This window comes from Triturus cristatus, chromosome 1_1, assembly GCF_964204655.1.
Source record: "Triturus cristatus chromosome 1_1, aTriCri1.1, whole genome shotgun sequence".
Taxonomy (NCBI): Eukaryota; Metazoa; Chordata; class Amphibia; order Caudata; family Salamandridae; genus Triturus; species Triturus cristatus.
In genome coordinates, this window is record NC_140579.1 from 809,985,364 (window position 1) to 810,000,852 (window position 15,489).

A 15,489-nucleotide genomic window follows, 5' to 3' on the forward strand; every position below is an offset into this window, starting at 1 on the left:
CCGCTCCAACAACCCTACTTCGTTAAGTTTATGCAATCCGTTCCCCTACTTTAAGTTTTTAGAAATGCGCCCCAGAAGGCCCAAAATAGCGAAAGCCTTTAGATAAGGTTCGGCTCTTCATGGCCGTTCGAAAATGGGCTGGGTGGGCTGAGAAGGAAAAGGACTCTCTCTCTTCCTTCTTGCCCAGCGAAGACAAGGACCGTGTCCGCTTCCCCTCTGCCACTGACAGTTGCTCCCATCTCTCTCACGTCTTCCCCTTCTCTGAAAAACGTAAATTCAAAAATGGATCTAAACCCTCTTTCCTTTATTTGTTCCCCTGTGAAATGGATCTAAAAAAAGAAAGAAGCCCTTTTGCTGTAAATGTCTAATGCATTAAAGACACTTCTCATAAAGAATTTAGTAGTTCTTTATCTTCAAATAAACTGCGGGTACCAAGGGCCCAGGAGTACGAAGACCGGTCGCGTTCAAACAGACACAGAGTTCCAAACTAGAACATGAAGGGAACCAATAGCCTTACTAATACCAATTTACATAACAATCGACCTAACAGAGAAGAAATACTGACATAGCATGCCACAATGTCTTTTTCTGACATTTTTATATTCCAAAGTGCAGCCTCAGGGCAGAGAGAAAAAAAGTTAAAAATACAAAAAATAACTAAATAAATCAATTCAGAGTGGTCGTAAAGTGGCCAGATTGGTTTTATTCACACCAAAACACATTAGGGCCCCTTTACAGAGTTTGCCAGTGAAGTGCACTTTTTTTTGTTGTCTTTCTTTAAACAAATGGGCATATTTAAAAAGAAGTGAGAGAGCACAGCGTTAGCCTTCTTGGCTTAACGCCATGCTCCACCACTTCTGAAATGCAGGACTGCACCAAATATACAATAATATGGTGCAGCCCTGGGAAGTAACCCTGGGCGTTACACTACGCTTCGCCCACGCCCACGTAGTGTACGTAGCGCTGCCTGCTTCGCAGTTTTCGGAGTAGGCGAAGCAGGCAAGCGCAACGCACACGCCAGGGCGAAGCGTAGCTGCCTGCCGCAAGCCACCCGCCTGCCCTCCTTTTAAATCGTATCTTGCATGTTAAATAATTAAAAGTAAAGAGACTTACCTGAAGCGCGGCGTCTCCGGGGCTCCCTCTTCCTCGTTTTCAACTTCTTGTGACAAATGCGCATGCGCGGACGCCCGCGCATGCGCATTTCTTGCGAGAAAAGCGCATTCACGGGCGTTAGCGCATGCGCATTTGTCACAAGAAGTTGGAAACGAGGAAGAGGGAGCCCCGGAGACGCCGCACTTCAGGTAAGTCTCTTTACTTTTAATTATTTAACATGCAGGGTATTATTTAAAAAGAGGGTGGGCGGGCGGCGCGTAGTGGGGCTACGCGGAGCGCGCGAGTGTGTGTAGATTTGGGCACACTAGGCGCTGCTTCACGTAGCCCCACTACGCCCACCCTTAGCAGGAAGGCCTCTCTTCCTGCACATAAACAATCATAAATAGCAATTTGTAACTTCTATGTGCGCTGCTTAGTGCAGCACACACAGAAGTTGCAACTCGTCATTTTTTAAATGACGAGTTATGTGCAGGAAGGGACACCTTACTGTACATAAACAATCATGCATGGCGTTTTGCTGTTTATGTGTGCTACACAATGCAGCACACAAAAACAAGGAGAAATAAAGCATTTCTCCTCATTGCGCCCTGTTAAGACCACGTTGTTCCTGCTTACATTTCACATGCTTTACTTAATCTTGCATAACCTATGAGTAATTGCTTTTTCCAAGATGTTCTTTTTTTTTTCAGGTAGCATATTACTTGTCTAGTGCATAATTTGAATTGAATCGCATCCATGTGTTTATAGCGCAGCATAATTGGGTTATAGCTGAAGGCAGTGAGAGTTTCTCTCAGTGGGGCGGTATGCTGTTTAGTGGGGGAGAAGATGTGGCACCATGGGTAGAGCAGCCCAATTTGCAACTGGGGAACCAAGTTCAGCCTTCATAACCACTCCATCAAGCCACTCTCCTGAGGGAGCACATTCCCATGCTTGACCTTAGAAGGCCTGGCTAGACTGTAAAAGCCATGGTGTCTTAGCACCAGCAGGTGGACCCTACTAGTGGCAAGTGTGGGTTAACCTTGCAGGCCTGTCCATCACAATCCATGCTGAAGGTTATCTCCAATCTTGCGGGCAGATTTATGAAGCAACACACCCTCAGTGACAGGGACTCTGTCACTGAGGTCACAGGACCCTTTAAGTCAGTCCGCCTCACCCATTGGTACCTCAATTGGCCTCGTTTCAGCAGTACTAGTGCAACTCACCAGGGATTGGCAATGCAGGATTTGCACGCACACCAAACTAAGTTCGCTAACTTCACGGCCTCTCTGCTCCATGCACAAGCACTTTTAACATGTGCTGCCTGCTTTGGGGCCAGTAGAATTATGCAGCAAGAGAGAACAAAAGTATGCCACAGTGTTGACTAAATTATGCAGCAAACAAAAAAGCTGCAGCGTAATGCGGAATATTTTCTGATATTTATTATTTTGACTTTTTATACATACTAAAAAGTATCTGCAAATATTTTGCTGCATTAGTACCAGTGTAACAGTCAAATGCAGCAGTGAGAAAGGTTACCAGTCAACCTTTGCAAAGGGCCCTCCACTTCACACCAACACAAGTCAAATTTTTTAGTAACTTTTGATCCATTTGAGCTACAAACAATTTATTAGTTAAAATCATCAGATTATGCAGCAGAAGATGTGTTATATGGCAAATATGGCACAGCCATAATTAGCTGGAAAACATTAGCAAACTGGGATATTTTGTCATTCATGTTTGAACTGCTCTTGTGGAAAAAGGGAGAAGTGCTGATGATAGAAACTGCATGGCTCGGAGACAAATGGCTTGTACTTCCACTTTTGAGTGGATTTGGGACATTCTGTGATTCGAAACGTATCCCACTTTGTGAATACATTTTAATGTGAATAACTCCTATTCAACCTTTAATAAACGTGTATCTATTGGTCAAATTAAATAATGTAATAAGTTGTAACTGGTCAGTGAAATACCAAACAAATACAAAAAAGTGGGATGTTTTGCTCTTTCTGGCAACACCTCAGACTCAGCCCACTGACCCAGTCCACGGGTTATTCCCGCCCTCTGATTTTCCACCCACAGTTCCCCTACTTTTTTCCCCACTTCGACCACTGGACGCACCTCAGTACCAGTTTAATACCCAAATGTAGCAATTAGCAACAGAAAGGTGACCAGTCAACCTTTGTGAAAGGCCTTCCAACACACGATGCTACGTTTTTAGTAACATTTGAACCATTTGACAATTTGTTTTGTTCAAATACGCAGATTGTGCAGCAGATGATGGATTATGGGGCAAAGCTATAAACTACGTGAAAAAAGTCGCTGCAGCGCAATCGAATTATTCCTTTGGCCCTGATCATACGGAAAACTCTACCTGACTCTACTCTAGGCAGCGTAATAAGACGAGCATTCTGCCAGATCTCTTGGAGAAGCTTAACTCCCCATTTATCTGTATATGTGATGTATCCAGAAGTCAGTCTGGTATAGAACAGGCTGCCGTCCTTTTCAGGACAGTGCTGGAAGTCAGCAGGGCTACCATTCAGTCATAGGCGAACGACCAAGATAATCCATGGAAGAGTTCTTCTGACGAGCCAAAGCTCAGAAGCAGTTTATATAATAAAACTGACGTTGTTCACACTGCGTCTGAGGTACTGTGCTATGTCATAGTTTGTATTTCCGATTCAGAGGCGTCTCCAAACGGACAACATATAAGGGCAGCATGCTCAGTGTACTTAATCCTTGAATATAATGTACAGTGTTGTGATAAAATGTTTATGATGAAACATGTGTTGCAAGAAGAACATTTTTTTGTTTCATTTTTTTGAGTATGTATGCGGAAGACAATAGTGCGTTGAATCGCCATCTTGCCTTTTGGTACTTTACTAGAGTGATTTTGTCTGTTTTTAGTAAGTGTTTATGTATTCCCCGCATTCTGCGAGTGACTTTTAAAACGAGGCTTACCTGCACGCATTACCTTTTCTGCTTCTGCCCTGCAGCACTCGATCCTTTAGCCGCATCTTACCGCTCTCAGTAGTGGGACGTAGCTCCAACCCCCTTTCCTCCTTTCCGCTACCGGGGGCTCTATAAAATCATCACAGGTGCCCAGCTGCGCAGCGGGCGCGCCGAAGGCAAGCCCGTCAGCGCCCGGCCAGGGCCCATGACCCTTGTTTCACTAAACAGGAATACTGTAATGTACTCCTCCAAATTGTTGGACTACCGTACTAACCCACATTCCGATTGTACGCTTCTCAATTTTGAGAAAGATATGGATTCCCGTTTGAGTTGTAACTTGCCAGTGCATTTAGGATTATGCGAGTAATCCAATGCTTTAATATCTTCTACTTCCATTAAACAACTAATTAACTCACAATCTGAAAATAACACCATCTATTAAGGAATTCCTTTTTTTCAACATTAACTGTCGCTCACTCCCTAAACATCAGGCTGATGTTCTTGATTTGCTAATGGACAAACAACCGGATGCTATTTTCCTTAGAGACATGGTTAAACAACAGCTCTGGTCCGGATATAGCCGCTGCTCTGCCCCCTATGTTATAGGCAGGAAGGATAGGGAGGATAAAAGAGGTGGAGGGATTGCCATAATTTATAAAAATGTATATAGCTACAAGTTTGATGACTTACAGATCACTGACTGCGAAGCTGCGCGGTTTAAATTGACTAACTCCACACTTTACTTTTTCTGGGATATTGGTTTATAGACCCCCTGGGCCTGCTGGTCCCTGGGTCACAAACTTCCCTGATCTGGTCTCTACCTTCCTGATCGGCAAATATTTCAATTCTAGGGGACCTCAATCTCCATCTGGAGGATCCTGCCTGTACCATTAGTAACACTCTTATTTCAGACCTAGCAGCTATCAATATTCTGCTCCATAACTCTGGACCTACGCACAAAACTGGCCAGCTATTGGATCCTATATTTTCTAATTTACCCAATATTTAATGTTTTACAGCATTTCCCTTGTGCTGGTCTGACCATTTTTTGGTTGGTTTTAAACGAATGATCGCTGACAATGCGCATGTGGCGTCTTGTGGTACTCTAAAATTAACAAGGAATTGGAAAAAGCTGGACAGACAATTTTAACCAACTTCTCTGTAACACTGCCCCTACTTTTAAAAATAATCTTGATACTGATTTAGTAACGTTTCAAAACTGGATCCGTAAAACTACAGACACCTGCCTTCCTGCCTCCTGTAAGAGATTAGTAACCACCGACCCCCAGCCCCCTGGTTCTCAGACCAGTTAAAAGCTGAGAAAACCAAATGTAAAAACATGGAAAGACGGTGGAGAAGGGCCTATGCACCCGATGCCAAATCCGCTTATTTGCATGTCAAAAGGGAGTATCATTCACTCTGTAGGGCCGCACGGGCTAAATATATGCTAACTGCTCCAAAACATTATTTAAAATGGTAAAAGAATTATCAGATGCTACAACTCAGCCCCCCCCCCAATTTGAATGAAACGCAATGTGAATATCTTGCTCAATTCTTTACTAACAAAGAGGAAGCAATATATTCCACTCTGACTGGGTATTTGTCACCATCCCCCGCATCAATACCTTCAATCCCCATTCAATAAATTCTGCCATCTGTTGACAAAGTTCTGCTTGATATTAATACCACTAATAAAATAGATAACAGGCCACTACTTGATATGACGTCCCTTAAACTGCATGTGGGCCGCATTAAATCTGGTTCGCCTTGTGATTCCATCCATATTTCTGTGCTGCAGCAGCTTGACCTGTCAACACTGGCAATTATTATGGAACTCCTAAATTCATCTTTAAAAGAATCTCTGGTCCCCCTGGAATGGAAACATGCAATGGTCATTCCTTTACTGAAAAAGGGCAATGCTGACCCTACGGTGACGTAGAACTATCGGCCAATCTCCTTGCTTCCTGTATTTTCAAAAATATTGGAGAGGCATATTAATGGTCAACTGTCTCAATTCACTGAAAAGAACAGGATTCTGCATCCTTCTCAATCTGGTTTTCGACCTGGTTATTCTACGGAGACGGTTCTTCTTGGCGTAAACGAAATACTGCGCCGAAATTTGGATTCACGCAACACCGTTGCACTTGTCTTATTGGATTTAAGTGCGGCCTTTGACACGGTGTCCCATGCCGTGTTGATAAATGCTTTACAATCCATAGGGGTTACTGGTTCTGCATTAAGCTGGTTAACCTCTTTTCTCACTGATCGTACGTTTCAGGTCTTCTCTTCTGCAGCAAATTCCAAGACTCATTCATCCCCGTATGGAGTCCCCCAGGGGTCTATTCTTAGTCCTTTGTTGTTTAACATTTATGTTAGCCCCCTGGCAACGATCGTTGAAGGAGCTGGGTTATCGTTACTTTCATACGCCGACGACACTCCAATTATTTTTCCACTTTCTGCTGGAAAAAACTCAGCCTTCTGCTCCCCGGGCTAGGTTGAGCAAAGTGGCATCTTGGATGCATGCCAATTTTCTCAAGCTGAATGGTGAAAAAACAGAGGTCTTGGTACTGGGGAAAGACAAAGAGCTCTGGGGCCCACAACACTGGCCCACAGAAAAGGGTGCAGTACTGCAGCCTTCCCATCATGTTCACAACCTTGCTTTATTATGGACGACACACTAACCATGCGTCATCAAGCCACGAAGGTTGCTGCAACATGATTCACCATTCTGAAGTGGCTGAGAAAAATCGTGTGAATGCTTCCAAGCCCTACTCAGAGAACCGTAGTCCAGGCTCTTGTTACATCTAGACTGGACTACGGTAACGTCCTCTATCTTGGCGCTAACAAGGATGCCATACGAAAGCTTCAGAGAATACACAACTCCGTGGCCAGATTGCTTTTCCAAACTCCTATAACAGCTTCTACTTCCGCTTCCCTGAGAGATCTTCATTGGTTAAGAGTTGAAAATCTGATTAAGTTTAAAGCTCTGAACTGTATGTTCAGAATTAAGCACGGCATGGCTCCCATGTATGTGCAAAATCGAGTCCATCTCTATTTGCCTTACCATACTGTCACATCCACCATTCAGGCTAAATTTCAGGTGCCAAAGATCAGACTATCCCGCATGGGTGGCTGTTTTTTTTCCTACTTGGGCCTTGTTCTGTGGAATGCTCTTCCGCAGTCACTTCGTACACAGATGAACGTTACACTTTCGTAAATCTCCTAAAACCTGGCTTTTTAATCAGTAAGTTCTGCTCACCTATCTTCTGTTTCCGCCGGGCAACCCTTTTGGGTAGCTGTCGCGCCTGGAAATAAATTTAAATAACATAACATATGTGCAAAGTGTTTTAAAAGTCACTGTCTAAAAAGATGCCAAGTTTAAACACTTAAAATGAAAGCTTTTGTCCACGGGCCCTGTTGAAACCCAAAACATACCTACATCTACCACCAACAGGTATTAGTCAAAAGGGTGTCAACACCTGCTGGCATCAGAAGGACGGTGCATCTTTCTTGAAAACTACACCTTTCCATCAAAACTGGGCCCATTCATTTTCAGAATAGAAATATCAACCGTGGTGTACTTCAGGGCTCAGCCCTGTTACCAATTTTATCAGTTTAAGGCACAGCAATGCAGACATCTTAGACTCGCACGAGTCCAGCAAACTCGTGTATGCCGACAAACACCTCCATCTCAAGCGTAAAGACGAGCTCAGCAACCTTTACACAAATTGCTTCAATTTATTTATTTATTTTATTAAATTCTTTATTCGGTTTTTACAATTTTAAAAAAACCATAAAAGAGCAGTTACAAATAGGACATCGCACATAAAATAGAGAATGATGAAAATGAAAACTAATCAATTATCAGCTCATATAGTTAAAACCAAGAATTTACAAAGATTCACTTCATCTACAAATACTGGGATCAAACCGCTGCTTACAAATTATTCCTATGTTTCAGAATACATTTTAGAAAGTTAAGGACAAGATAACAGGTCAGTTCGGAATCTAGGCATTGAAGGCGTAGCATCGCCGGTCGACACTGTCTTAATCCCCAACTCTTTAATATAGGTAGCAACCAAACCCTCCTATGTGGATGATGAAATTTACAAAACAGAATAGTGTGTAAATTTGACTGAGTTGACACTTCATCACACGGACAAGGAGTGGAAACCTTCTCCCAGCTGTTTCTCATGGGGAAGGATACTAGCCTAAAAAAGGAGTCAAGTCTAAATCTTGTTAACAACATTCTGTGATAAGTGCTAATCTGTATTGTCAAATAAGGTTGAATGGAGTAAGTGGTCTGAATTAAATTAGCATGAACAACCGAGGGTTTCGATGCCACGGAAGTCAGCCTCAAGGACTCCAGATGGGTTAAAGCCAGTTTTTTAAGTCCTTTCTTTGACAATTCGTTAATTTTTCTTGGATCTGTGTAATAGATCTCCAAACCTAGATCCTTAAAAAAAATTTTTACATAGCACAACCATTGAATTGTTGCAGAGTGGTCTATGGCCATTGAGTCCATCAGAATTTCTTGTGAAAACACATTGTTCTCGGAAGACCAGATACGACGCCAGAGCAGTAGCGGTTGAATTCTTATCAGGTCCTCAAGGTAGGGAATGCCAAGCTCCAGATGAAGGGCATATACTGAGGAGCTCATTGGTGCTGCTAAAAGAAATCTTAAAAAATTATTTTCGGCAACCTGAAGGGTGCTGATTTCTGCGATTCCCCACAGGCCTGCTCCATAAAGGGCAATTGCCTGGCATTTAGCTACGTACATTTTTAACAGCTCCACTGGAGGCCTTTTCCCTAACCTCTGTGCAAAACTTATCAGGGACATTGTCGCTCTTTTAAACAAATGACATCTGGCCTCCACTGCTGCTCTCCAGTTAAGCCTATCGTCAATCATTATCCCCAAATAGCAGTACTTCGTAGTCACCTCAAGTTTTTGCTCTTTAAGAAAAATATTCTTTACACACTTTTTGGCTCGCCCGGCTACCATGACAAATGTTTTCTTCACGTTAACTTGTAAATCCAGGCTACCAACGAACTCAACATATCTGTTTAGGGATTTTTGCAGTTCGCGAGGGGTGCGGGCAAGAATGACCGCGTTGTCGGCGTAGAGCAAGGCGGGTATCAATCGCCGTTTGACCCGGGGTAGGTCCAAAGCCCCCCTCAACATCTCCGCCTCCAGGCCATTTGTGTACAGGGAGAAGAGGAAGGGGGCGAGGACACATCCCTGCCTGACGCCTCGCTCCACTCCGAACGGCGCAGTCAATTCACCCTTTGTGCCAAAACGCACCCTAGCGGTGGCGCCCGAATATAATTCTCTCATTAAATCAACGAGAGATGAGTCCACTCCCATGAGTAACAAGATTTTCCAAAGTTTCGTGTGTGAGACACAGTCAAAAGCGGCAGATAAATCTACGTAGACCATATACACAGTTTCTTTTTTTTCCTTGGCAGTATTTTCCCAGAATCAGACTAAGGTTCAGGGCCTGCTCTACCGTTCCAAACCCCTCCCGGAATCCGAATTGAAGGTCTGAAATAATGTTTCCCTCCTCTGCCCACTGCTGGAGTCGTTCAAGAACGATTCTACCTACCACTTTGCCTAGCGAATCTAAAAGGGAAATGGGACGATAACAATTGACATCTTGGCGGTCACCTTTTTTAAAAATTGGGACCATGATAGACTTTGTCCAAGAGTCCCAACAGTCCCACTTTTGCCACTGCTATGCATACTCTAGTTAAAATGGGGGTCCAGAGATCCGGGTTAAATTTAAACAAGTCTACTGGGACCCCATCGGGGCCTGGAGCTTTCCCGCTTTTGCTAGCATTCAAGGCCGCTAGAACTTCAGTGATATCAAAAGTTAGGGAGATGGGGAAGTTGACGTTTGGGAGACTGTGTTCTAGTCTTTTGCTGGTATTTTCTGGGTTTTTAAAATTTTTCGAAAAATGTGCCACCCATGTAGCCTCATCGATAGCCACTTCTATCTTAGGAGTGTCTGCGCCCAAGAGATATGGAGTTTTGACAGTACGCCAAAAAGCCAAACTATCCTTAGATACAGCGCTAGAGTGTAAATCATCCCACAATTTCATTTTTAATTCAGTGATTCTTTGCTTTCGTACGGAGACATATTGACGCCTCAGCAATTGAATCGTTTCTGAATCTCTCACTGTTTTTTTTAGTTCCTTTTTTAAGTTGGACAGGGCCATGGTACAAGAATGATTAAACCAACCTTTTTTAATCAAGGGTGACCTCCTGGATGTTATTGTAAGAAGTTCCTTAATCTTTTCCAGTATTAGTAGGAAGTTGGTTAAAACAGCTTCTTCAGGCAACGTTGGATCGAGGCAATTGGTTATATTTAAATATGACTCCGTTACCAATTTCGCCGTGATTATCTCCGGATCCAGCGTCTCCCACTTTACTGTATAACCATTTTTCCTGCCCAACTCCAATTTATTTTGAGCGAGCGTTGAGGCGATTACACTAATTTCCGATTGTCCCTTCAATTGTTGGATTTCTAGTCTAAGAGCGGAGTGGTCGCTAAAAGTGTTTAACAGTACCTCACAGGACCTTACTCGAGGTAATAAGCCTGGGGAGAGAAGAATGTAATCCACTGTCGTACTGAAGCCCCTACCCACATACGTTGGTTGTAAAAGATTAGAGTCTGGAATCAATTCATTTACTATTTCCAGTTCTAAATCAACCAGCATATTGTTCATTGCAATCCCCGCTTTACTATGATTAAAGTGCATAATAGGAGCGTTCTCTTCATCCACAATTCCACATCTATTTTTCCCGACGTGAGGGCATGGGTGGATATTTAAGTCTCCTCCACATATGAGGTGGGCTGGCCCCTTACCAAGTAGAGAGTTATGTCCCAATTTCTCCTTAATTAAATTGATGAGAGACAAGAATTGTTCCTCATCAAGATTATTATAAACATGGAGCAAAAGAATAGGCTCAAATTTATTAAAGAGGAGCTTTAATAGTTGGAAATTTGGATCAGACAGCACCAAAGATGTTTTAAGATCATTAATTGTGTTGGCAATATATGTAGTCAACCCTCCCTTGGGTCTTCCAGAGCCACCCCCCCAACGCTGGCGTAAAATACGTTTTATAGCCAGGGAGGTGAAGCTCTGTCAGGGACCAAGTCTCCTGGAGACATATAATATTCCCCCCTTCCAAAAAATGTATCAGTGAACCGTCTTCGATTTTTGAGCGGAGCCCTGCTATATTCCAGAAAAGAATGGATAGAGAATGCAAATCTACATTATGCACTGTTTCTTGGATTGAACAATCCATTGTGGAATTAGATGTTAATTGAGAAGAGCTATGATCAATGGATTTGGAATTGATTGGTGGTCAATCGACCATTTCAAGAACACTAAATCTGTTGTCCGTGGGAATCCCAAACCAGGTTTCTCTTTTGGTTTGCTCTCTATTTAACGTCCGCAATTGATGGAAGCCCCAGTCATCATTTCCTCTTCCCCGAAATTGTGGGCCTGAATTTGGCCTATAACCACCATGCTCATGGAAACGAGGGCCCACTGTGTTCCAACGATTGAAGTAATTATCGTGGACTGGGGCTATAGTTTCCCAATAAGGAGCATTGATGATTTGAGCCTCCCTAGGCAACCTGGAGGGGTAAAAAAAGGAGAGACGCCTAATACCTATTTCGCCATGGGTGTTTGGACGCTCCCAAGAACATATGTGGTCCACCACCCATGGGTGGTCAAAGGAAATCAGAATACAGTCACCCGGAATTGATTTCCTACTATTTCCCACCCACGGGGTTCTACGGACCATCAGGATCCTAGATGACCCGGGTTCAGTAATGGGACAGTTGTTATTTAACCAAAACTGCACCTTATTTTTCAGTGACCAGGTAGTTTCCACAACGTGGTCTTCTAGCTCGGGAACTCCTACCATAACTACCACATAGGGGCTTGCTTCTGGAGGTAGGTCAACTGCCAACCTTTTTTGCTGCCCCTCGTGTCAGCTATGGTGTGATCAGTTGTTACTTGGTTAGGGACCTGTTTGTTTTGTTGGAGCGTCTTTTTTCCCTTGAGAAATTGCTTCAATGTCTTTCACAGGTTTGTTACCGGAAACAGGAAAATGACTGTATAAATGGTGAAAAGTAACTCATAGGCAATCCCCATCAATCCGGTCTCATTGGCTTAACCGGATGAATCGGCAGTTCCCCCAAGCATAGTGCATAAGGCACAAAGCCCATGTAGACTGCTGCTTCAGTTTGGGTTTTCATATTCGGCTAACCATTCCAAATCACTCACCCCTATGTTTTCTACCTTTGTTAGCTAAGCAGAACGTTAGACGAAAGAAATCAAGGACAGACTTTTCCAGAGTATCAGGAGGTCCAAATAGTCAACTCACTCGGAGCACCATTTTTGCCCCTGGGTGTTGGAAACTATTCCACTACTAATTTATAAATAGAGGAAACTATTGCCAACTATACTGGGCAATCGTGTATGGATCCCCTGACCGGTGTGCCATACCTATAAGCCACAGACTATGGCCATCAAGGTAGTCTAAAACTGTGAGTTGAGCATTGGTCAACACCACCTTGCATAGCATTGAAAAAGATGTGGCAGAAATAAAAGAATATATAAGAGCCCTGCTGACAAACAAAAAATACATACTTATGTGATGAAAGTATGATAGCACATCCACTTCTATAGGTTACTGCCCTTTTCAATCCAAGATTAAGTGCGAGAAGATAAATTATTTCTGCCTGGTAAGGATGGGGAAAAAACACCACATTCAGAATGTTGAAAAGAGGGTGCGTTGGATCTTGAAACTTCTAAGTCCATCAAAACGTACTAGTTAAATATGCAATTAAGAAATTTAAAGAGCAGAACGGCCTACACTAGACCCCAAAATGTGTGTGCTTGGGAAATACGGTCCTGAGGATGTGGCCAGGGAAGCACACGTTTTAGTCAAAGGAAACGTGCTAAAGAAATGCCTTCCAAAAAGGTGAGCATGTAACTCATGGCAGTGCATCCATGGTTTGGGAACTGAAGCCGATAACATACGTTACTAGTTGGTTTGAAACCACCACCAGTGTAATCCTCCCATTACAACAGTACACCAATACGCGTTTACGTCTAATTAAAACAACACAGAGAAGGTATGAAAGTGACATATGTGCCAAACTGAATTTGTTCGTTATTGGTGAGGTACGTTAAGTCAGGTAATGTTAGGATTTAATTCATAGAAAATGCACGGAGAAGGAACATTGATTTTCTTGTTTATTTTACACATACTCTACAAGGTAAAAACGGATGATAACCCACACGTAGACTCATTTCGTTATGTTTTGTGTACCTATAAAAAGCATACTATGGAAGGGTACGCCATGTAGGTCATGTTATGGGTAACACTGGCCGGCATAAAAACCTAAACGACGTACCTTTTGGGGGGGGGGGGGTTGTAATGATGGGAGCTGTATCTGCGAGTGTCAAATTCGTTTCGGGTTATAAAGCATTAGTAATGTGTTTAAATCATGATTTTAAGGGCATAGCCGGTTAGGTGGCGAAAGGATGCTATTCACGTCGGAACTGGTTGACTGCGTGGGTGGTATGCTTTGCAGGACTCATTGTAAACACATTTCTTCACTTGTTTCAGAAAGCCAATGTATTGATGGAGGTTAGAAACTATACAGGAGGTTGGAATAGGATTTTATACGAGGGGTAGACGGGTAGTAATGCTGTGGTTCACAGGATCTCCACATTAGAGAAGCCTGCAGTAGATTCCTGGCAAGCATGCCAATCACAAACATCTTGAGTATCAAGCATCCCTGGCCACAGTGCTAAAAACACAACCTAGGCCTCGGACCGCGATGTTAAGTGACTACAATGGCCGAATAGAGGCGCCACGATCCAGGACAAGTGATTAGGGTGAAGCCCGGCCACTTGGGCTCGGCTAGTCGTACCTGCACGGGCTCCTGCAGCACTGTCATGCTTTCCTCCGTGCTTCCCTGGCAGCAGCTCGGCGGTCTCGGGGACGGTCAGGACTTCAGGCTACGCTCGAGGCCTCCGGCAGCACAGGCTCATTTAAACTCACAGCGACCGTTACCGGGGAGAGCCGAGGGAAGCCGAGCTACTTCGGGAAAGTGAAGCGAGCCGGAAGCCTAGAAACGAGAGTTGCCGAATCTGCTCGGCAAAGCCGCATAAGGCGGAAATGAGGTGCCGAGAGTGTCGAACACATCGGATGTGATGATGGTGGAGCCCGGATTGTTTTAGTTCAGAGAAACTTTATTATCATTTCTTTCGCAAAAACGACAGGGCATATTTTCAAGGGCTTTTTCTCCGCTTTTTTGGCTTAAAAAGCCAAAAAAGCCAATAAAACTATCGCCCTATTTGCAAGAGGGTGCAAACATGCATGTTAGCACCCTTTTTCCCAGCGCCTCCCTTTGCATCTCTAATGAGATGCAAAGTGGGCGTCACTGGGCGTACCCCGGATGGACTACCTTGCAAATATCACTGATGTTCACATCGCGATATTTACAAGGCAGCCCACAGGATTTTAGAAGACGTTAGATTTTGGCAAAAACGGCCGTTTTCACCAAAATCTAACGTCTGCTAAAATCCTGACTTACCTATGTTTGATACGACCACAGGGTCGTATCAGCAAGGTTATCGCCGTTTTGCAGGGAACATTGCTGGAAAACCAGCGATGCTCCCTGCAAAACGGCGATAACCTCGCTATCTCTGGAATTTTTATCGCCCTGGAGAAAAGCGTTGTTAATAACGCACTACCAGGGCGATAAATTCCAGAGATAGCCTGCGATAAGAAATTTATCGCTAAGCACGGCCAGCGATAATTATCGCTCGCCGTTGATAATATGCCCCCTCGTTATTGTCCATTTAAAGCTTAAAGGGCACCTCTCAGCTTTCCCTAATTGCTACCCCTAATTTTGGATGTGCCGTTTTATTATGTATGCGTCTTTATATAGCGCCTACATTGCCCGAAGGTGTAAGAGCGCTTTACAATAAAACCAGTTACATTACATAAGGACTTCAGAGTACATGAATAAAAATACGAAATAGATACATGCATCTAAACACACACAAAAAAGTTACAATGGTGTGTAGGAGAGATGTGCAATTTAAACTTCTAGCATAGCTATAATCTGCCAATAGTGGCGGGAAATGAGCTCAAAGTATTGGCAGGAAGTGAGTGTAAAGAATATAGAAATAGCGTAATGATATTATATAGCATAGTATTATGATAGACAAGTTGGTCAGTCCGTACGTCCAAAAACCATCAAATGGCCCCTGCCACTAGTCCTGTCCCCGAGATCAGCCCGCAGGACGGGCTCACGCTACCTTGAGGGGATCATAAGTAGCAAGTTCTATATCATGCGTTCCGGAGGTAGAGGAGAGCTGTTTCATGAAGAACACATTCAGCGTGAGGATGATGTC

The 15,489-nt window shown here is 43.5% G+C and overlaps 1 protein-coding gene across 6 annotated transcripts in view; it reads right to left on the reverse strand.

Moving 5' to 3' along the window:
• CDC27 (cell division cycle 27) overlaps positions 1–14,219 on the reverse strand; it is a 1,680,535-nt gene extending 1,666,316 nt beyond the window's left edge. For 3 of the 6 annotated variants that reach the window (XM_085650285.1, XM_085650283.1, XM_085650281.1), the window contains exon 1: positions 13,998–14,196. Coding sequence is in view for 2 of the 6 variants with exons in the window: in XM_085650281.1 (XP_085506407.1) it covers positions 13,998–14,024 (27 nt within the window). In the remaining 4 variants the exon portion in view is untranslated. Of the gene's footprint in view, positions 1–13,997 lie in introns of all 6 variants that reach the window. The other 3 variants (XM_085650282.1, XM_085650284.1, XM_085650286.1) reach the window with 3 other exon arrangements.
• Between the last annotated feature and the right edge of the window lie 1,270 nt (positions 14,220–15,489).